We start from the raw sequence: 21586 nt of genomic DNA, 5'->3' as shown, positions 1-21586 counted from the left end.
AAATGAGAGGGAGAATTTCCTTGAGCTCCTTGGAGAAAAAGTGAGATAAAAACGCAACAACAACTACTAATAGTAACGATAACAATAGCTGAGGATAGACTGGTATCGACCTGTTTTTAGCATTATAATTCATTTTTTTCCCGTTATATCGACGTGGTTTTGCAACACATTTCACTGTATTGGACTTGAAAGAGCTTTATTGCTAATAATAAAAGCAAGGCCTGCAAAGGCTACAGTTTTAGCATTGTAATATTACAATTCGGTCTTCCCGTTATATCGACGTGTTTTAACAGAGGGCGCTCCCGAAAGGTGCTGTAAGCGCTGTTTCCCTCGGACTTTTTTGAGACCCGAGGTGCTTATTTTCCACGACCTACCTTAGGGTGAGGGGGCGGGTAAAATAAAACAAGGAAAGAAAGAAAAAATCCACGCTATTGTCCGTCGTTATAAAAGAGTCTATTAAATGGCCTGCTGACTGGCGTTGTGGTGGTTGTGAAGACGCTATGGCGTTTTCTGTGCAACCGTCGCCGATGAGCCGACGGTCGGTGTGGGGTTTTGCCTTTCACCTCAGCAGCAGCAGCAGGAGAGCCGCCCCGTCGGTTCCTCCGCGCGCCCGCACGGCCGGCCGAGGCGTGTCAGGCCGCGGCTCTGAGCTCGAAGGCGCCGCCCCGCTGAGGGAGGCCGAGGAAGAGGCGGCACCGGGGCTCCTCCGCCCCTTTAGAGGCCCGGCAAGATGGCGGCGGGCGAGAGCAGCAGCAGCGGCGGCGACGACGACGAGGAGGCAGAGCTGGTGAGCTTCGGCACGCCGCTGGAGCCCCTGGAGGAGGGTGAGTTGGCGGCGGCGGTGGCCGCCAGGCCCACCTCCCCCCACTTCTTCTCGGGGCCTCGCTGAGGGGAGAGCACCGCCTGTGCTGGGGACCCCGCGCCCCACAGAGTCCACTGGCGAGAGGGGGGGCGGGGAGGCTGATGGGCTCCTCTTGTTTGGGGGAAGGGTCCCAGGGAAAGGGGATCAGACAGGCTGGAGGGTGGTGCTTATTGGCTATGGGGGGGGCGGACCCTCACCCTGCCTGGAAGGATGTGCCAGCCCTTTTATTTCGGGGGTGGGCAGGTGGGGTACACACCTCCAGATGCTGCTGGGCTCCAGACTCCATCGCACCCGATCTTTTTAATCCTGGGGGTAGCCAACTGGTGGGGCTGTGGGGGGCAGGCCTGAAATTCTTACGAAGTCTTTAAAAGCATTAAAAAATACCTAAGAAACCCCCCCCCAAAAAAACCAGAAGCCTCCCCCCGTAGTATCCTCTTTTTGGTGGTATTTTTACATTTTAAAGGAAATGTCTATGCCCGCCCCCCCAAAAAAGCTCAGCCATTTTTGGGGCGATCTCACAAAGAAAGCTCAAACACTTTTTAACACATACACCCTAAGAAAAACGCCCATGTCTTTGCCGGTGATGGCTGCTGGGGCTGAAGGGTGATGGACACATGGAATCGTAGGGCTGGAAGGGATCCCCAAGGGCCAGCTAGTCCAACCCTCTGCAATGCAGGAATTGCAGCTCAAGAACCCCTGACAGGTGGCCTCCCAACATCTGCTTAAAAGCCTCCAAAGAGGGTCCACCACCTTCTGAAAGTTCTTCCTAATGTGTAGTCTCCTTGAATGTTCCCACAGTTAATGTGCAGATCTCCTCTCACACTGGTTCAGGTATTCTTGCTTTCAAATGCGGTAGGAATTAGGACTGCCGTTCTACTTGGGAATAAGTCTTATTGAACTTGATGGTACTTGCTTCTCAGTAGATATCCATAATCTTGCACCATAAGACTGTTAAGCAAGTGGCTGAGCTGAAGAAATTGATCATACGAAACCAGCCTAATACTTGTGATACTCTGTCTAGCTCAGTACTCCTAAACTGAAAGAGTACATATTCCACTGGTGCCATATGTAGCTAGAAGTGCATGTTAGAGGTAGGGTGTAGTTGGAATGGAAAAGTAAGTGAAAATCACTGTATTTTCTACCTTTTGATCATATTGGTTAGTGAGCCTGTTTGTTGACTTTCCCCCCCTTGTCTCATCTTGTTTTTGTGAATTTGGGAAGAGAGCTAACATATAAAGGAGCTGTCCTCTGTGCATAAACCAGGAGAGGAATGGCTTCTAGGCCCTTTCTCCCCTGAGTCTGCCTTGATAAATTGGCATTGCTGGGCAGGGTGCGAACTAATTTTCATAGTGGAATAGCAAACCCATATCCCTCCTCTTTACACCTTTCATTCACTGTTCTGATTAATTTATGCTTCTTAAAACAATAATTACAGGTGAGCGGATTAAGAAACCAGTTCCTCTCCAAGAGCAGACTGTCAAAGATGAGAAGGGACGGTACAAACGTTTCCATGGAGCATTTAGTGGTGGTTTCTCTGCTGGCTACTTTAACACAGTGGGCTCAAAAGAAGGTGGGTAATTACTAATGTCTAAAAGTTCTTTTCTTTCTATCTTACACACAACTCCTTGGGCTACCTTTTAGGCGAGCTTACTTCACAGGGTTATTTTGAGGATAAAATGGTGGGAAGAAGAACCACCTATGCTACCCTGGGCTCTTTGAAGGAAGAATGGGATATTTAAAATATTTATAAATTTATTTGAATATTTTCACCCTGACTTTTGTGGCACATTGTCCTTGCAATGTGACTTCCAAAAAGATTTTAGAACAAAATACATGAATATGATAAAGCACTATCCAGTTAAAGCCACTGACAGTTAAAATATAACCTACATTTGTTCAGTTTCTTGCTAATATTTTTTCATTATACACTGTTGATATTCTTCAGCTTTGGATATGAATAGATATATATTGTTTGTTTCTAGTTGCTATTAGAGGCCATTACATTAATGTAAATACATATGATATATAAAAATATTTTGTGACTAGCTTTTATCCTAATCTTTTTATCATGGCTCCAGTTTGTTGGCATTTATTTCCTTTTTTAAAAAAACCAACACTTAATTTGGTTCTTATAGACATTTGGAGTACCTCTCAAATCCTCTTGTGGTTCAGGCTTGCTTCATTTAAAAGACATCTGTATTGTTCCATCATGAACTCAGGGAAGTCTGCATGGGGTTCCGGACAGTCCCTTATCCAAGCAGTGACCTGAACTGCTTGGCTTCAGCAAGGCCCCTGTATCACCCACCTTCAGCCCATGCTTTGGCACAGCCAGAAAGCTGCTCTGTTCACTGTAGAGATCACTATGGAACAAAGTGAGGGTGGTATTTGCAACAGTATGAAGGACCCAAGTCATTTGGGCTCTCATAGAGTAAATCTAGCATCTTGAATTGGGTCCAAATGCCTTAGGGGCCCCTTGTAAATGCTAGCTTATTAGCACTGGATAATTACAGTGCTATACTATGCATGTTTACTCAGAGGTTAACACCACCGATTGCACTTACTCACCTATGAATGTGGACAGGATTACAGACAAGGTAACGTTGTGTAATTTTAAATGTAACTTTCCATTTCCACTATGAAACATTATGTTAGTGTTTTAATTACTCATGCCTTATAAGAATGAATTGTTATTGTCTTTAAAGGATGGGCACCGTCAACGTTTGTATCATCACGTCAAAACAGAGCAGAAAAAACAGTTCTGGGGCCAGAAGATTTTATGGATGAAGAGGTAAATTTGCAAATAATACATTTTAAAGAAATAAATAAAACACTGTCATAATCCTTTGAAGTTCCACGTAAATGGGATGTGTGTGTCTGTGTTCTAGTTATTCATTAGTCTTAAGTATATATGTATGTAGTGTTATTTCTGCAATGCACAATAAATATGAAGTATGTTTTGCCAAGAACCAATACATTTTATGTTACAATGAAGCTGCTCTTTGTTTTCATTTCAAGATAATTGTTTTAATATGTGGATTGAGGAGGAATCCTTTCTAATTTGATTTGTTTCTTCTTACTTTCTCCCCTTGCTCCAAAGGATCTTGGTGAACACGGGATAGCACCAAAGGAAATTTCAATTACAAATGAATTTGCTTCCAAAAGCAAAGATAAAATAAAAGAGAAGGCCAAACAACTTGCAGGAGTTGTTGGCCCAATCCCTGGAGCCACTGTGTTGGATGAATTTATAGCACCTGCAAAGTAAGTACCTATTATGGAAAATTATTTGTGTTAATGAGTAAAAGGCAATACAACTGATAATGGGTTAAAATTGGGGAATGGGACATAGACTCAGCAACGCCAGCTTTTCCTCCTCACACTTCACTGATGCGAAATCTAGAGCTCTGAAAACTTGGCCTGTGTTTTGCTTGATGTTTGCAGGTATTGTTTACACAAAGTTTTTAGGATATGTGGTTACAAAAACTATTAATAAATTTCCTTTTCAGAATAACCATTGGTATTGACTTGTTGCGAAAAATGGGCTGGAAAGATGGACAAGGAGTTGGGCCTAGAGTAAAGAGGAAACCACGGAAGCAGAAGCCTGGTATATTCCATGAAATGTTTTGTATTGTATCACTCAGCAACATAAAAAAGTGGTCTGTCTATTCCAGTCTACTAGAAAGATGTTTGTATAATCCCCATTTATTTATTTATTACACTTATATGCCACCTTTCCTCCAAGGAGCTCAAGGTGGTTTTCCCCTCCCCAGTGAGTTAGATTAGGCTGAGAAATTGTGACTGGCCCAGTGACCTTGGCATTAATCCTCATGGATAGTGAGAATTCAAACCCTGGTGCAAGCCTCTAACCATTTACACCAAACTGGCTCTTACATTCCATTCTATGTCAACCTTATTGTGTCCCACTTCAGTGGAGCCACAGCAATGTAGATTCTGGGCACGTTGCCCTTTGCATGGTCATGATAATGAAGAATGATAGAAATTTAACCTTGTGTCTTCATACTTGGTTGCAGAGCCTGAAGTGAAAATATATGGCTGTGCTTTGCCCCCTGGATCTGAGGAGTCAGAGGTATTGCTTGTGGAACACTTTACTATGGGTGGGGGCCACTTTTTTGTTTCATCTGCAGTTGTGCAAAGCACGCAAAGGATCATTTCCGATGACATTAACTTTCTTCTTAGACTGTTAGTCCAATTTTTGAGATTACTGTTACTGTATGTAGACGTTTACTAGATAGCATAGCTAACCAAAAAGAAGTCTCAGCTCCCAAAAGCTTGCAAATGTAATAACTCACAATGGGGCAGAGCAGGGCATCCTGGAGCCACATGAGTCCATTGGCCTAACTTCAAAAGCCTTTTACAAGTGGTCAGTTTAGATGAGAGTTATCTGTACCTGCAGCCTTCTGGATGAAGAGAAATGGGGTTGGGGAGAGAGCAGAGGCTCACCTTTGTTCTGGCCTGTCCCTCCACTGGATTCAGCTCTGCAGTCAGCCTGTAGCTTCCGTACACAAAACTGTTGTCCCCTGCAGCAGAGGAAGGATTATTGGGATGAATGCAAGCAAGGTCTTTTTGCTGACCTCAATAACAATGCATTGTTACAAATGTCTGTTAATTTCCTAAAGGAAGAAGAGGATGAATATTGCCCAGAAAACGTGACGTTTGCACCCAAAGATGTAGTGCCTGTAGATCTGACTCCTAAAGATAACGTCCATGGTCTTGGGTACAAAGGCTTGGATCCCACCAAAGCCTTATTTGGCTCTTCAAAAGAACACATCGACCTTTTCAACCCCAGTGCTGAAAACTCAAATCTTGGAGATCTGCACCAAAGCAAAGGACGGAAGCTTGGCATTTCAGGCCAGGTAAAACGCGGCTGGTTAAAAGTTTGTTCACCCTTGTGACTGTGAAGATAGATGGGCTTGTAAGTGAATGGATGGTGCCTGTTAAAATGTTTGAAGCTAAAAGAGGATTTCCATGGGTGGTTTCAGTGCCCAGCCTAACTTATTATTCACCACTGATTAGGAGAAGGAGGGCAGGGGAGTCAACTTCCATTGCTTACCCAGTTCAGCTTATCTTGCTGCAGAGTTTGAGTTAAATTCTGGATAGATGGTGTGTGGGTTTGTGCATGTATACAGTGTACCTAGCCTTGTGTGTCATGATATCAATCTCACCACTTGTCTTGTGCAGTTAATTTGCAGGGCCAGTGTTGTGGGTCATCACTGGGCAGCTGTCACGTTTGTGTGTTGACACACTGCTATACATAAAGTATGCTCACTTAGCTGCACTAGTAGCCGCCCCCACTTGCATCTGGGCCTGGATGGCAGCAACAGTGGCACTAGGTCTGGCATCTCTTCCTCCAACCCCTTCTGCCTGCCTGCTGCCCTTGGAAACAACCCCTCATCTACCCTCCCCTGCCTAAGAAGTTGAGGGAAGCTGCCGTTGACCTGCTAGTATGTGAGCCAAGACCGGTGGGAGGCAGGAGCAGCTGCTGTGAAGGGAGAGGATAAAATCGGCAGCTGCAACTCATTTTCTAGGTGAACAATTGAGCGGCAATGGGTGGGAGGAGCAGAAGCTTGTGCCACTTGCTCATTGCCCCCACCCAATCCCTCCTAACAGTGATGGTGGTTCCCCCATCCACCCACCTGAGTGAGCAGCAATGGCACCTAGGAGCAAAAGGTATAATCACTCGCTTGCCTGTCTTCTCCTGCTTGAAACTGATGGTTGTTGCTAGCAGCAGCCATCGCTGTCTGCCCTCTGTCCTGAGGAAGGAAGATCCCTTCTTTGACGTTTGTTGCACCTACATGGAGTGGGATTTGAGTACTCGCTCACTGGCACATTGCCAGGCCCCTTCTCCCAAAAAACCTGGAGCCAGTCATGCTTGTTGATGAAAAAGCTCAAAGTACATTTAAAGCAGAACAGAAGTTTTGCTGTTTGCAGAATTTTAGTAAATGCCTGTGTGCTACGTGGAAGCTCGTCCACATCTTTATTTCCATTTCTGTGAGTTCTTAAGTGGTTTCTCAGAAGCAAGACACATGACTGGTATAACAGGCACATGGTTCATGTAAAAATATCAGGAAATAAGTAGCACCATACATCCTTCAGGCAGACTTATCCATAGTTGCATTCGTGTTAGGTAGAGTTTTTGCAGGTAATGACATATTGTGCTAGAAGGATAAAGAAGTGTACTGAGGTGATGTGTGTAATAAATTCTTTTAGGAGCTCTGCTTAATTCTTATAGATCACTAGCTTTTGCAGCTTGTAATTGAAAAGGCCCTGTCCTGAACCATTGCCAGTTTTGATTCCACGTGTGGTGGAGCATGGAGCCAGGCCTCTGTTGGTTACCTCAATAACTAGAGTGGTTCATATGAGAGAATGTAAATCTTTTAGATTCCCTAGATTAAAACAGTATAGTGCTTTGAATATATTTGACAACACTTTGAATTGTCCTTGGAAAGGAATTGGCTAAATAGCATCCTAACTTGACAAGCAAAATAGCCTGCAGTCAGGTAAAACCAAACAAGGGAGTGCACTGACCTCCTTGTGAATTGTGTGTATATGACCTTGTCCCATGTTGGTGCCAGGGTGGCAATAGGGGCCCTGACACAGTTATAAGTTTAGCATCCTAAAATTAACTGTAGTTCCCCGTGTGCATTTTTTTAAGACAAACAATTAATGGGCTGTTGAAATAATCAGTTGTAACCATTATATGTTATATTGTTTTCCTTAGGCTTTTGGTGTAGGAGCTTTAGAAGATGAAGACGACGACATTTATGCTACTGAATCACTTTCTAAATATGATACCGTTCTAAAAGATGAGGAACCCGGAGATGGGTTGTATGGATGGACAGCACCTAAGCAGTATAGAAGCAATCAGGGTATGAATCTGGAATTTCTGGAGCCCCCAAATCCTGTTCATCTGAAACTTCCTAGAGGGAGGGTCTTGTAGAGGAGGTTGCCATATATTGCCCAGCTCTGCTCCCATTTGTTTTTGCTTTGAAACCACTTATGGATTCTAATTTTGTTCATAGGAAAAGAGAGAGAACATAAGTACATTGGGAAAATTTTGGATGGTTTCTCACCAGCATCTAAGTCTGTAACTTCTCAAAAGGTACGTAAACTAATATATTTTCCCCCTGAACAAGACATTTCATAAGATAGCTCCCTTTCCCTACATACCTGCAGATTTTTGCTCAAATTGGTATGGAGGAGGAGATCAGGAGATATGTTAATGGTTCATGGTAGGAAACTCAACTGCCAACTACCTCCCTATTTATGCTGGTGATGGCTTAGCTGTATAAATAGAAGTGCTTCTAGTGGTATCAGTTCCTTTATCTGTTAAATTGCCAACAAAATAAATTATTTTTCATTTTCAAAATCCACAGCACAAAAAAACCCAAAAAGCATTTTGGTCAAACAATTTAACAGGATCAATTCATTCTTGCTTGCTTAACCCAAACAGGCATCTTACTAATTCTGTTTAAAAGTTAGGAGGATCTCTCCAATACAGCTTATCAGGTTTTCACAAACTTTCTGTAGAGACTCAATACTTCTTGATTCTTTCTCTACCCTAAAAGTAAGGCAGGGAAGATGTAATTGGTTGGAATTCCACTGCCCTGATTTGATCCTGACAACTGAGAATGTATTGCCGGGGGAAATGACACAGAAGGTTTATTCTTCCAGTGATTAAGTAGCATAGTTCTAGACACAATTTAACTTGCCATATACAGTAGTACCTCGGGTTACAAACACTTCTGGTTACAAACACTTCGGGTTACAGACTCTGCTAACCTGGAAGTAGTACCTCGGGTTAAGAACTTTACCTCAGGATGAGAACAGAAATCGCACGTTGGCAGCAGCAGGAAGCCCCATTAGCTAACATGGTATCTCAGATTCAGAACTGTTTCAGGTTAAGAATGGATCTCTGGAACGCATTAAGTTCATAACCAGAGGTACCACTGTAATGGAAAGTGGCGTTTTTGCAGAGGTTGACAAGATTATGAAAACAAGAGAAGCTGTGGATGTATTAGGGCAACTTGGTGCCATGTGATGGTGTCTGATGGTCTGTGGCTATCAGGGATTTTGTTTACAGTTGAAATGTTGCAGAATGAGCAGGACCTAATTCTGTGTACTGGTTTGTACACCTGATTTCAGTCTCAAACTTGGACAGTGTCCTGTGATTGATAGAGACATTGTATATATTTAAAGCTTAAGTAATCAAAATGAGACCACGTCTACAAAATATTCAATGTTCTCTGTTGCTTTTCCTTTACAAGATTTATCCTCCTCCTGACCTGCCAAGGGATTACAGACCAGTCCATTACTTTCGACCTGTGCTAAAAGTTAGCAGTGAAAACTCTCATTTAGTGCAGACATTAGCAGAATCCACTGGGAAACTTGAGAGTGATGCAGCACTGCAAAGCAGACACCAGAAGACTGCTGCTCAGCGGAGGGAGTTGTTGGGCGAGAAGAGTCTGGAAGGTACCCAGGATGCTGTATATTTCCTTGCATTTCACATGTTTCTATTGTAGGTTCCTGTTACTTTGACCATTTTGAGGGGGGTTTTATTGGCAAATTTGTATTAAAGGCATTCATTTATTAAGTTTACAGCAGTCCCCTCCTTATTGATCAGACCTCTCCTTACTGAACATTGATTAACCCAGTGGGTTAATGGGTATCCCCCTTGTAATCATACGTAACAAGCACAGATATTCTGGGCTGTATTTACTCTGGTCCCTCTCTCTCTGTATGTGTGTGCGCACGCACACACTTAATCTTTTCAGACTTCACATACATTTTTACTCAGTAGGTTCACATGCTCTTCAGTGTTGGAATCTCATTGAGAAAGTCAGTGTACCCACTTGTTTGTTTTTTCTTAACCATAGGCTAAATTTGAAGGCTGTCATGCTTGTCAAGTTGGGATGCTATTTTAGCCACTTCCTTTCCAAGGGCAATTCAAAGTATTGGCAAATATAATTAAAGCACTGTACTGTTTAGATTCTTAAAACAAAAGTTTTTCTTGTTGTCCTGTTTTTACACCATAATGTTTCTTTTTAGGTCCAGCGACTTCCGTTCTGGAATATTTGTCAGAGAAAGACAAAGAAAGAATCCGAGAAGTGAAACAGGCAGCAGAGCAGCAAGTGAAAGCTCCAGCGCTCCAGCCTCAGGGGCCCTTGCCTGACAAATCCCAGGTGCCTGTGTTACCTGTTACTCCACAGAGGTGGCAATTGGTGCTAGGAACCCAGTTGGCCACCACTGGATCTAGTGATTTCAAACCATTTGCAAAAAATCCAGAGAAACAAAAGAGATACGAAAATTACATAGAAGGTCTTAAAGATGGAAAGAAAGGTAATTGGAAAAATCACATGCAGCTCTTCTTCCCTGTTATGAAATAGGTTTTACATCTGGATCCAAACGTTGTGCTTGTGATAAGCAGAGGGGTAACAAAATGCAAAGAAGGGGCAGGGTGTCAAACTGGTACTAATATACAGAAATTTACTATGATGTTGACTATTGGTATGTCTAATACATTTTGACACCATCTTCAGGAGCAAGGAAATCTTATGTGATGTCATCGCACAGTTGTATGATAGTGATTCACTTAGAATTTGTATTTTAATGCAACCATACAATTTTCTGTTTCCTAGAACCAGAATGACACTTTGGCTGTTCATGGCTTTTTAGTGCTTCTTTTGAGGCTGTTGTCTTGTAGTTTTCCTTTTTGTTTATGCTTTTTTTTGTGTACCATTTATTGGTGTGAACAACTTGACTGAGATAAGAAATGCACTCCGCTTTGTATACGTGTTTTACAAGGTTCATTTGTTTTTGTGTTTTTAGTTTAGTTTTATGGGCTCCTGTTCACTCCTATCTTCCTATAGATGTGCTAGAAAGCTGCTTAGATCACAGTATGACCGAGTGGGAGCGTGGAAGAGAGCAAGATGAGTTTTCTCGTGCTGCCCTGCTCTACAAGCCCTCCAGCTCTGTTTTGGCCTCAAGGTTTACCACTGCAAAGCATGAAGATGACACAGAAAAAGTCGAAGTTCCTCGTGATGAAGAGGTCTGTTCTGCTTCAGTCCTTCAGTAACCAGTGAATTGTGATGACCTGTATTCACCTCCACAAAGCTCCTCTGTTTAGGATCATTCCCAAAGTTTTATTTTTCATAAATTTCAATTTTAAAAAAATTGTGTTTGGAAGCGACTAAGTTCAGAGTCAGTAGTTTTACTGTAGCTAGTACATTTTTTCCCCTCCAGCACTCTAGATACTAATCCCTTTGTGATTATTTTAGACAGCTGTCAGTGACAAAGAGGCTGCTGCAAAGATGAAGATGTTTGGCAAGCTGACAAGAGAGGCGTTTGAGTGGCACCCGGACAAATTATTGTGCAAAAGGTTTAATGTTCCCGATCCCTATTCAGAGTAAGTTGCTTAAGTTTCTAAATAGCATTGAATAGCTGAAGAACAGATATGAAAAAGCTAATTTTAGAAAATGTAGATTCCATATGAAAACCTTCTTCTTTAGGCCTTCTTAGTCACATTGTTAATTTTAGTCTTGATTATTGTCAATAAGTTATTTTCCACAAATGTCTAAAATTATGCTTCACTTGTAAACGGCTTGCTTGTTTCTCATTTTGTGTGATCTTATTTCTATGTAAAAGAAATGATGTGAAAACCCCATTTTTAAATTTTTCATCAGGTCATGTATTGTTGGACTGCCCAAAGTGAAACGTGACAAGTATTCTGTGTTCAACTTCTTGACTGTACCAGATGCGACATCAAGCATGTTGAGCCAACCCACAAAAGCAGGAATGCAAGAAAATAATGCTTCAAACAGTAAGTAGTCCATTTTGTTATCACTTGGGAGTAAAAGATTCAGGCCACTAAAATACTTGAGGCATTTCAAAATAGTAAGCTATCTTTTAAGGAACAACAGAGGGGAATCAAACAGGACAGATGCAGAATGCCAAGCACCTGGTGCATGAATAGCAAAAGAAAAACAATAACCTCCAGCTGCTATTTAAATATCAAATATGCTTTAAAATATAAGCAGTAATGACAAAATCAATATAACTAGAAAACTAAAGAAATCCGGGAATTTTGTTTGTATCTTTTAAGAGCTAAAGAAACCATCTAGATGGGATGTATCTGACAAAGAGAAGAAGAAAAATGATGCCATTAGTGAGTTCATTAGCGTGGCTAGATCAAAGGTTGTACAGGAGGCACAGTCACCAGCACTGGTTGAAGCAAAGGACAAAAACAGAAGTACTGGAGCTGTTTCTAACAAGGTACAGTAGTACTAGCGTTTTGATGCTTTCATTGTATGTTCTTCACATGGATCTTCCTTGTGAAGAAGTGGGGATGCAGCCAAGTGATTGTACACACAGCATTTAGGGTACTTCCTTGTCACTGCTTTTCCCTTTGTCCCAGTGCCCAGTATAGGCAGAAATGTGCTACAACTAGTTGTAGACCGTTGTAATACAGGAGTGGATTCTTCTTTAAAATGAAAGGTCAAGAGCATGAGACTGAAGGAAGCACAGACTCAGCAAGAGCAAGCAACAGCCACCCTCATCCAAAAGCCAAGCAGTTAAGAGAGCTATAGCTGGAATTTGAATGAATTGATGAATTGGTGGCCCCTTCTCAGGGGAAGAAATCTGCTCTAAACAAGACATTGAACTGTATCTCCAGATGAGCAAATCATCTGGAAGACCAGGGGCTTAAGCGCTTCTGATGAGTATCTAACATAAATCTTACAATAAGCATTTTATTTCTGCCATTTTAGCCAGATTAACATTGTGTGGAGCAGAGCAGAGCAGTGTCTGAAATGTTGTGGTCATGGCTCTGTAGTCTGTTGATCTTTAGGAAACCTGTGTTTGCTACTCACATTCATATTGGGACATTTAAAGCAAAATACGTTAAGTAAACCTCTTTCCTTTTGGTTCTCTTGTGCAGACACTAAGTGAAAGTACTGGTCAGAATGAAGAAACAGAAGAAAGCAGGCCCTCAATGGATTTATTTAAGGCCATCTTTGCCAGCTCCTCAGATGAAAAATCATCTGAAGAAGAGAGCGACGGAGAAGAGCAAACAACACCAATGACAGAACCAGATTCTGAAAGTCTGAAGCCTTGTGATGTGCCAAGTGCTCCTTCACTTCACGAACAAGGTAAAAATCAGTGGCTAGTCCAGGACGGCATCAAACTGTGCTTTGGTGCTATGGTAGTGAGCCTTGTACTCCCTTTTCTAATACATAGTGCTTCAGGTAGTTCCAGTTTGATGCAAACTGTAGTTTGCCACTATGTCCATATGGGGGTTGTGCTTTCCTTCGTAACGAGGATTGAAAACCATGGTTTGAACTTTATTGTATCATACTGATTTGGAGGGCAAGTGCGGGCTGTAGTTTGCTGTCACATCCTAGCAAGTTTTGGCTTCTGCAAAAAAGGAAGCAACTGATGGAGTGTGAGAAGAGGGACACACAGGGATGGTTTTGTGTTGCGTATTATGTTTGAATCAGCCCAAAGTGTCTGAAGAACTCTTGTGTGGTCTTGAGACCTTGGTGAAATCTTGACACTTTCTGATATACCCTGTAAGTAGAAGTGGAGATAGGATAAAGTTTACTGGACCAACAGTACATTAATTGTCAACAGAAACCCTTAAGGTCCCTTTAACTAAGAGAAAAGGCTCTGAGGTGGCACAAGCTCATAGAAGTGTATTATAAGAACCTTTTTTACCTTATCATTGTCAGAGATGGGATTCTGAATGGACCAACAAATTAAGGGCTATATGTTTGGCTCAGCATGGTGATTCTTGTTGTGGTATTATACTTGAGACATTATTATCAAAGCGCCTCTTCATCTTTTTTTTTAAATTGTGCTTTTCCAATTAAAGAAAGTGAAGTAATCACACCCAAGCTTTCCGTTACCTTAACTCCACCCCCAATGGACATAGTTGATCCAGGAGAGGAATTTGGACCAAGATTGCCACCAGCTGCTGCTTCTGGTAAATACATTTCAGCATAACGTGTGAATTCTGCAGAACACTTTGTATGAATAAAAGTTTGCATACAGGAATATTGAGGACTTTCTTTATGGAGTTAAATGTGAAGGCAAACTAGTTGTGTAGGCAACTTTGAGCTTGTATTAACATCATGCCTACCAAAAGGATTTTTTGGTAGAGTCACGAAATGTCATCACAGTATTAAGGGATTTCCCTCCCTGTTCAACTTCTTCCATTGTGAGAGCATGCAGTATCCTGTGAATGAAACACATTTAAGATCCTTTATTATTTAAGTGCACCTGGATCTCCCTGTAGCATAGTTGGGAGTGGGGGAGAGATCCCTTTTCGGGGGGGGGGTTATGATATTAAATAGGGCCTTTTTTGCCTAGGAATTTTCTTACCTCACAAGTATTTTTCTCACTAGAAAATGTATGTTTACTTTTAAGAATGTAACAAACTTTGTTTCTGTCATTTTTGTGAAATATTTGAAAGTTGATTGAAAATACTATCATTGAACCACAGGCTCCTGAGCAAGGAAAATTTGAATCCTGCTGAGGCCCTGTACAGATTCCAGAATCAGTAGATTTGGAAGGAGACAGAACTTTTTTAACTAAGCCTGTAGTTTGTATGAAGATATAAAAGCTTTAGTAGGATGTCAAGTTCTTTAAAAGGACTTCAAAAACTAAACGTTGACATTCCTTGAATATTTTTGATGTTTCTTGATCAGGCACTTCCTCTGTATGTGATTTGATTTTAGACACTCCTTTGAAGCATGAAGAAATCCAGCTTACAAGTTCTCCGGAAGCCGCTAAGAAAGCAAAACCTAAAAAGAGCAAAGAAAAACACAAGACCAAGAAAGAGCACAAACACAAAAAGGAGAAGGTGATTTTTCAATTTGACGTTTTGGGTGTAGAATTTATGCAAAACCATAGAAAATGCATACAGTATAATAATTGTCCTATGGAAATGCTGTGCAGCTCTTTCCACTGAACAGAATTACACTGGTCAGTCCCTCTTCCTCCTCCTGCAAATGTTTCATTGTTGGGGCTTCAGCTTTTATGCATAAACCTTCCCTGTGTGGATCTAGTCTGAACAGCTTGTGGTGTGCAGATGATAGAAATAGCACTTAAGTTGTTTGAATTCTGCACATGTCAGTTCCTGTACAAGCATGAATTTCTGGCCCTATGTAAATTCTGTGCTTGGTGTTGACATGCCTTCATTGGGTAAATACCATAAGGACTGGAGGCTTGGAATAACTGAGGGTGTTAAATGTAGTTATTTATTAGTAACTTCAGAGTGAGGGGGACTCTTCTGCTACATTTTGGCTAACACCTTCTTAAGAGTAAAACCCACTGAAGTTGATAGGGCTCATTTTCTGACAAACGTCATCAAGCTAACCTTATTGAGCTTCTTCCAGCTTTTATCTTAGAATAGCCATTGTGTCATCTCATACATGCTCATACTATAAAAAGTTCATTTTTTTGAGTTTCGAATTTCTCTTTGTAAGGTGCATCATATCAGTCCTGGAACTTGTTTTGCAGAAAAAGAAACACAAGAAAAGCAGGCACAAGGGCAAACACAAGAATAAGAAATCAGAGAAAAACAGTGACTCGGAGAGAAACAGTGGCTCAGACACAGCTGATAGCAGCAACAGTGAGGAAGAGACCACAGAAATCCCACCACAGGAACTTCTCAGAAGGTAAAGAGATGAAGGGGCTGGTTTTCCAGTGGGGGGTGGGATCCTCAGGTGGGTTGTCCCTCCCACTTGCTCCACCAGTTCCTTCCTTCCTGGCTCTCCTGTGCAGGTCAAGTGACAGAGAATGCTACCCTACCCCATATTGTACTGAACAAGCTTTGGTCTTTTTTCATCAAAGGAGATTAGAAGGAAGACATCACTAGTCAGCTAGAAATGGCACACTTGCCTCAGAGGGTGGCAAGCCCTTGTTTTCAGCAGACCCTTCAGATCACAAGATTTGGGGAGCAGAGGCCACCCACGGTGGTGCGTGCATCTTCCCAGTGGCTAACATTCCTCCCATCAGGGAAGAGATTGTGATCCAGGAGGTGATGAGAGTGTCTTGGACCAGCTCCAGAACTTGGCCACTGGGGCCACATGTGGCCTTGAGACCTCAAAGGGACCTGGCTTCTCCTGGGGCGGTGGGGTTGAAGGGAACACAGGGTTCCTCTCTGGCATCTCCTTCTCCCATTTTCATTGAAAGGCTGGCCTTGTTCCAGGAGTTCTTCTCTTGGGTTCAGCAGATTCTGGTGCAGGGCTGTATTCCCCCGACTGCCTCTGCGGCAGCAACTGAACCTTATCTGGGCCCCATCTGTAACTCAACTGAGTGGGAAGCCTCCCTGTAGTGGTGCTTCAGGGTTCTTTATCACCACAAATATGTGTAACAATCCTGATACCTTTAAAAAATCCCTTAGGAAGAAAACATTTTGTAGTAGGGAGGAAATAATCAACTTTTTTCTCCCCACGAAGCCTCCAAATTGCCCTTTGCCTAGTTTCAAATGCTTGTTTCCAAGGGATAAGGCTCCAGGTTTTTCAACAGTTTACTGTTTTGGGGATTTTTTTGGGGGGTAAACTTTCTTGGACAACTTAGCTGAGTCTTACCAAGGCTTCTTGTTTATTTATTACACTTCCTTTAGAAAAAGTGCTTTAATTTCTCAAAGGTTAATAAATCTGTCCCAGTGGATTGTATTTTAAGTTGCTTCCAAAGAAATTGTGCAATATAGCCTACATTGTCCTTTGCATTGCTTACCTATGGCTTTGTTCATTTCAGAATTTACTAAAAGAAAGTTCTAGAATTTTGGGAGTGGTTCCCCCCCCCCCCAAGTTTGTTACCTGTAAGGTAGCTTCATATGCACTATCAACTTGCAGAATATACACGCCTCAGAAAAATTCACCTAAAACAGGTCAGCAAGCAGAGGGAAAGGAACCCTACTGGAAACTCACAATGGCAAATTATAATGGCCATAACAGAACACTTGACTTTAATATGAGTACCTGCATCCCAGTCTTTTATGGTCTGGACACTAAAAGCTGTCAAGGCAACAATTACCAGAGGAAAGGGAAAATTGAGACTTTGAGACTGTTAATCAGGCTGTTCAGAAACTCTTAATGACTTCAGCATTAGCACTTGTCTTGGGCATTTAGCATCTATAATTTTAGTTAGCAACAATATCACTGACCTGGTTCTCTTTTCCCTGGAGTACCTTATTTTAAGATTTAGCACATCACTGACAGTCGTATCAAACAGTGTTTTGCCCATGATGAGCCAGACTAAGATATTGTCTAAATTGGGATAGATCTATTTGAGATGCTTTATCCAAAGTGAGTATAAGAAATAAACAAGTAGTTGCTGTTTGCTTCCCGAGTTGTTCAACAAAGTTTACAGCACTATCCTAGGCATGTCTACTCAGGAGCAATTCCCACCAAGTTTCATAGGTCTTAGTCCCAGGAATTCTAGCGTTCTACATCTAATTTCATCGTAATCACTGGGGCATAGTTCAGTTAAAACATGTTTATTTTTTCTGGCAGATATATTTGCCCATTTTCTTCCATAGATCACTACAAAAATTAGATACAAAATTGAAAGTCTGCTCGTCTAAATTTAATTTCCCAATAGCTCTGATCTTGTTCCATTTCACATTCAACAAAAATGGAATGTGTGTGATTAAGATAAACCTTTATCAGGTCTGGAAAAATCAATACCACAGTTGTCTCCTTCCATCATTCAGAGGTTTTATTGGCAGTTACAGTGTTTGCCCTATTATAAGGAAAATCTCCCTGGATCAGATGTCTGACTCATTTTTCAGTCTGTGCATCTCTTTGCTTACCTCATTCACTAATATTGGACCACAATATTTCAGAGAACAGCTAGTTTAAGTGGTGACTTTTTGTCAAATTTATTTATTGGGGTGGGGAGATTTGTTTATATTGGGGAACAGTAGCAGATGTGTTGTTCATTGTTTAGCTCAGAATATACCTGGACTTCTTCAATATCAAATATTTTCAATATTTTGAAGACTCTGGATTATCTAATGTTAGTAGCTGATATAAAAATGGATTATAATGGTTCAATTCTAGATGTTTATTTCCATTATTTACTTATTCAGTCCTTCCCATTTGCTTTTTTCTAGGCTGAAACATCTTCCACTTGTGAAGCGATAGTTTGGATTTTTAAACATCTTTTGGTCTCAAAATGGATCTCCTCTATGATGGCAGATCAACAGTGCAAAGCATATTTGAATGTTCTGTAAATACTGTATTTATGTTGGCTTTGATAGCATAAAAACATACAAGTTGAATTTATGATTTCAGAGTTAAAAATAAAAGGAAATGTGGTTTATGCTAGAGAAGTTTGTTCAACTTTATTGTAATATGAAAAGGAATCATGGAAATTATGCATTTTAAAGAGGATGAGCATGAAGAAATTTTAATAAAGTAAATTTACTGATCTTATGCCTAATGTCTTACAATAATTTTTCAAGCCTGAAGTACAAATATGAGAATATTGTAAAGCAGTTAATATTCACCAACAGCTGCCTTTTTTGAAATCTTTGACCACTGAAGTAGTATAGCAGTGTTCCGTTATTATTATGGGGAAAATCAGTCTTTCCTTTAAAAATTACTATTTTGGGGGCCCACTCTAAATAAAAACTCATGGCGATGGGGCTTGTGACTAGCTTTCTTTAGACCGGGGCTTTTTTGTCTTATTCAGGCTTTTCATGCTTGCTTATGCATCCAAACCCCCTGCAGGCACGATGGTTTAAAAGGCTGAAAAAATTGTTTGCAATTAAGAGACAAGTGCAGTTGGTTGGAAGCAGGAGAGAGCAGGCAAAGGTGAATTTGATTTCTTGTGCTAGCCCATCTTTCCCAGGAAACATTTCTTTGAGGACTGGAGCTTGCTACATAACCCAGCAACCCTTATTTGCCGAAGAAATGCTCCACTAGTTATCATTATTCCTGTTTTTCTGATGCTTAGGTTGTGTGGGTGCCATCGCTCATGTACAGTAGACGCAAGAGATCCCCAAGATTTGCAGAGGTACAGAAAACCTGGAGGAGGAGGAAACCACTAAAAGTGGGGGGGGGGGGGAGAGGATGGCCCAAAGAGGACTGAGCATGCTCAATAGCTGCAGAAAGCATCCTCAGTGTGGGAGGGGAGAAATGGAATTACCTGCATTCAAGTGCCAGATGTACCATAAGTCGTGCATATTGATAGTTGCTTTTGTGCCGTAATAGAAATTCTATGGGATTTAGAGGGGTTTTATGGAAGGATGGAAAAGTTTTGTACCCTATAACCACTACAGCACATTAGAGAGCGGAGGGAGAAAGTTGAGCTTCCAATGTATGAGCCCCACACAACATTTACCCCACACATCCAAAAAAAGTGTTTTCTGTTATATGGCACTGAATTGCATTGAGTCCAATACTTTTCCTTCAGCACAAGACCTTGACAAATGCCTGTCCCTACAATATTGCTCTGTACTATGGGGCATTCCAGGTTTGCCAAATATCCCCTATTTTGATGACAAAACAAGCATCGGACAGCCTTAAGAGGAAAAATGTGCTAGACCTGGGGCTCTTGTGGATACTACCATTCAAAATAGTAATATGGTTGTGGTTTGTTGTTGTTTTAAAAACCCTTTTAGTATGAGTACATTTCCAGTATGGAGAATATGTCACAGTTCTTAATTCTCCAGTCTACTCACCACTGACCACATTGCAGTCTCTTACTCCTGTTTTGGATCCTACCTTATCATAGGGTCAAAATGGGAAACAAGGTTATATCATAATGTGTGTTTTTTCATTATGATGTTCCTGTCACCCAGGAGCAGCTTCATCTGGACTTTGGTGACCTGGATGCAGGATAGATGCAAGTATATCAGATAGACCATCTGTGGTCAGATCCACACACTAGATCTCCAGCAAGATTGGGAGGCTATCATCTTAAATATGGGGTTTGGAAAGGCCCTAGTTCACGGAAATAAAGGGTTTTAGCTGTACAAAAATCTATGGGAAGGTAAGACAGTAGGATAAAATATGAATGGAAAAAACCATTGAAATCTATTTCAGTCCATACTAGGGAAACAGCGTTAAAACTTTGGCATAAGTGAGACAGAGCCCCAGTTCAAATGTCTTTTGTCTAATGTGGCCCCCGAATGTGGTACTTATTTTCACTTTATAATAATTTTATTGTTGTTTTTTTGGTAAACCCCTTTAATTTTTAAAAAAATTTTTTGCATTCAAGCAGTGTATAAATTTCATGAAATAAATAAAGTGATGGTGGAAATGCCTCGAGACCTAGGACTGCAATAATAGGAGCAATTTAGATGAGACTGCAGCTGGCCCTTCTCTCCATCTTCAAAGGAAATACCGTAACCAAGATGTTCTGTTTCAATATATTTTGCTTTTCTTTATTGGTAGCTGCCTGAGTTGACCATTGTGGAAAAATTAAAACTTTACAAAACATGGACATCCTTGTGTAGTACAAAAAGTGTGGAACATGGCTCTTTCTGAAAAGCTTACGTTCCATCTTCAGGCACTGTAGGATCTTGCTAAACCTGACGCCTTTCCCACTATTTGCTGAGATTTTGTAACATACTTTGGCAAACATTACTTGCAACAGCCAGCAAACTCTTGATTTGATCCCTTGTTAAATTACAATGATCAGCATGATGTGATCCATTTTCCTTACTGTTGGGTTTTGTTATTATACCTACATTATCGACGTGGACTTTTTCTGCTCTTTCCCTCCTTTTATATATATCAAAATTAAATTTAAAAAACATTTATACAAAAATGCATGCCTGTACATCAATGAGATCTAAATAAAAACACTAGCATTTAAAAAGAGAGAAGTGTAGGCTTAGATGTGATTCAAGACTTAGTTTACAGAGGAGACTGCTGGCATAGCCAGGATCTGGGAGGAGAGGGACAGAACCTCAGTATGCTATGTATTTTTATTGATGGGGGGGCAGCTACGCCCATGGCTGGATGTGTGATTATGTGATTAGTTGTGTGACCCAAAGCAAACCCTCAGCTCCCTGCTCTGGGCCATAAAAGCTGACGTTTCTTTTTTGTTGTGTTTTGTGTATCAAACTTAAGTGCAAATAAGCTACTGGGCTATTAACTTCAGCTGTCCCATGATCCACCTACCTCCAAGTCAGCGCCACTGAACTCAGCAGGAATAGAAGTGCCTAAGATTGCATTACAAATATCCACTACTGAGGGGCAAACACTTTATTTTGGGGTTGGTGGGTTGTTGTCTATCACCTTATACGTAGCAGTTTCTTTCTAGCCTTCCCAGAAAATGTTCTTGATTTTGATACGTGTGTTTATGCACATGCGTTGTACTCTGTTGTTGTTGTTTAGTCGTTTAGTCGTGTCTGACTCTTCGTGACCCCATGGACCAGAGCACGCCAGGCACTTCTGTCTTCCACTGCCTTCCGCAGTTTGGTCAGACTCATGTTTGTAGCTTCGAGAACACTATCCAACCATCTCGTCCTCTGTCGTCCCCTTCTCCTTGTGCCCTCCATCTTTCTCAACATCAGGGTCTTTTCCAGGGAGTCTTCTCTTCTCATGAGGTGGCCAAAGTATTGGAGCCTCAGCTTCAGGATCTGTCCTTCCAGTGAGCACTCAGGGCTGATTTCCTTCAGAATGGATAGGTTTGATCTTCTTGCAGTCCATGGGACCCTCAAGAGTCTCCTCCAACACCATAATTCAATAG

The 21586-nt window shown here is 41.4% G+C and overlaps 1 protein-coding gene across 3 annotated transcripts; it reads left to right on the top strand.

Annotated features, from left to right (window-relative positions):
- Positions 1-655: 655 nt before the first annotated feature.
- Positions 656-18318, top strand: GPATCH1 (G-patch domain containing 1). Of its 3 annotated transcripts, none has more exons than XR_014171261.1 (20): positions 656-824; positions 2298-2432; positions 3565-3650; positions 3960-4120; positions 4366-4463; positions 4891-4946; positions 5497-5733; positions 7599-7746; positions 7900-7979; positions 9145-9349; positions 9926-10216; positions 10747-10925; positions 11155-11282; positions 11560-11696; positions 11979-12148; positions 12813-13023; positions 13746-13856; positions 14581-14735; positions 15361-15552; positions 17997-18318. XR_014171261.1 is itself a non-coding variant. In XM_081923191.1 (20 exons), the coding sequence occupies exons 1-20, from the start codon at positions 731-733 to the stop codon at positions 18025-18027; spliced, it is 2871 nt and encodes a 956-aa protein (XP_081779317.1). In that variant the 5' UTR covers positions 663-730; the 3' UTR covers positions 18028-18318. The 3 variants fall into 3 exon arrangements, 2 of the variants coding, with proteins under 2 accessions (XP_081779317.1, XP_081779318.1); XM_081923191.1 differs by having other exon boundaries at positions 663-824; positions 15395-15552; XM_081923192.1 differs by having other exon boundaries at positions 666-824; positions 14611-14735; positions 15395-15552.
- The last annotated feature ends 3268 nt before the right edge of the window (positions 18319-21586 follow it).

Source organism: Podarcis melisellensis (genome assembly GCF_964234715.1).
Source record: "Podarcis melisellensis genome assembly, chromosome: 8".
In the NCBI taxonomy this organism is placed as follows: Eukaryota; Metazoa; Chordata; class Lepidosauria; order Squamata; family Lacertidae; genus Podarcis; species Podarcis melisellensis.
Note: the sequence above shows the minus strand (reverse complement) of the source record. Positions and strands in the feature narration are given on the sequence as shown.

What these genes read in the sequence shown, in the direction of transcription:
- GPATCH1 (XM_081923191.1), top strand. Translation starts at nt 731, where the DNA reads ATGGCGGCGGGCGAGAGCAGCAGCAGCGGCGGCGACGACGACGAGGAG. An exon ending in GCTGGAGCCCCTGGAGGAGG is followed by an intron (nt 825 to 2,297) that starts GTGAGTTGGCGG and finishes CAATAATTACAG; the next exon opens with GTGAGCGGATTAAGAAACCA. An exon ending in AGTCTGTAACTTCTCAAAAG is followed by an intron (nt 7,980 to 9,144) that starts GTACGTAAACTA and finishes TTCCTTTACAAG; the next exon opens with ATTTATCCTCCTCCTGACCT.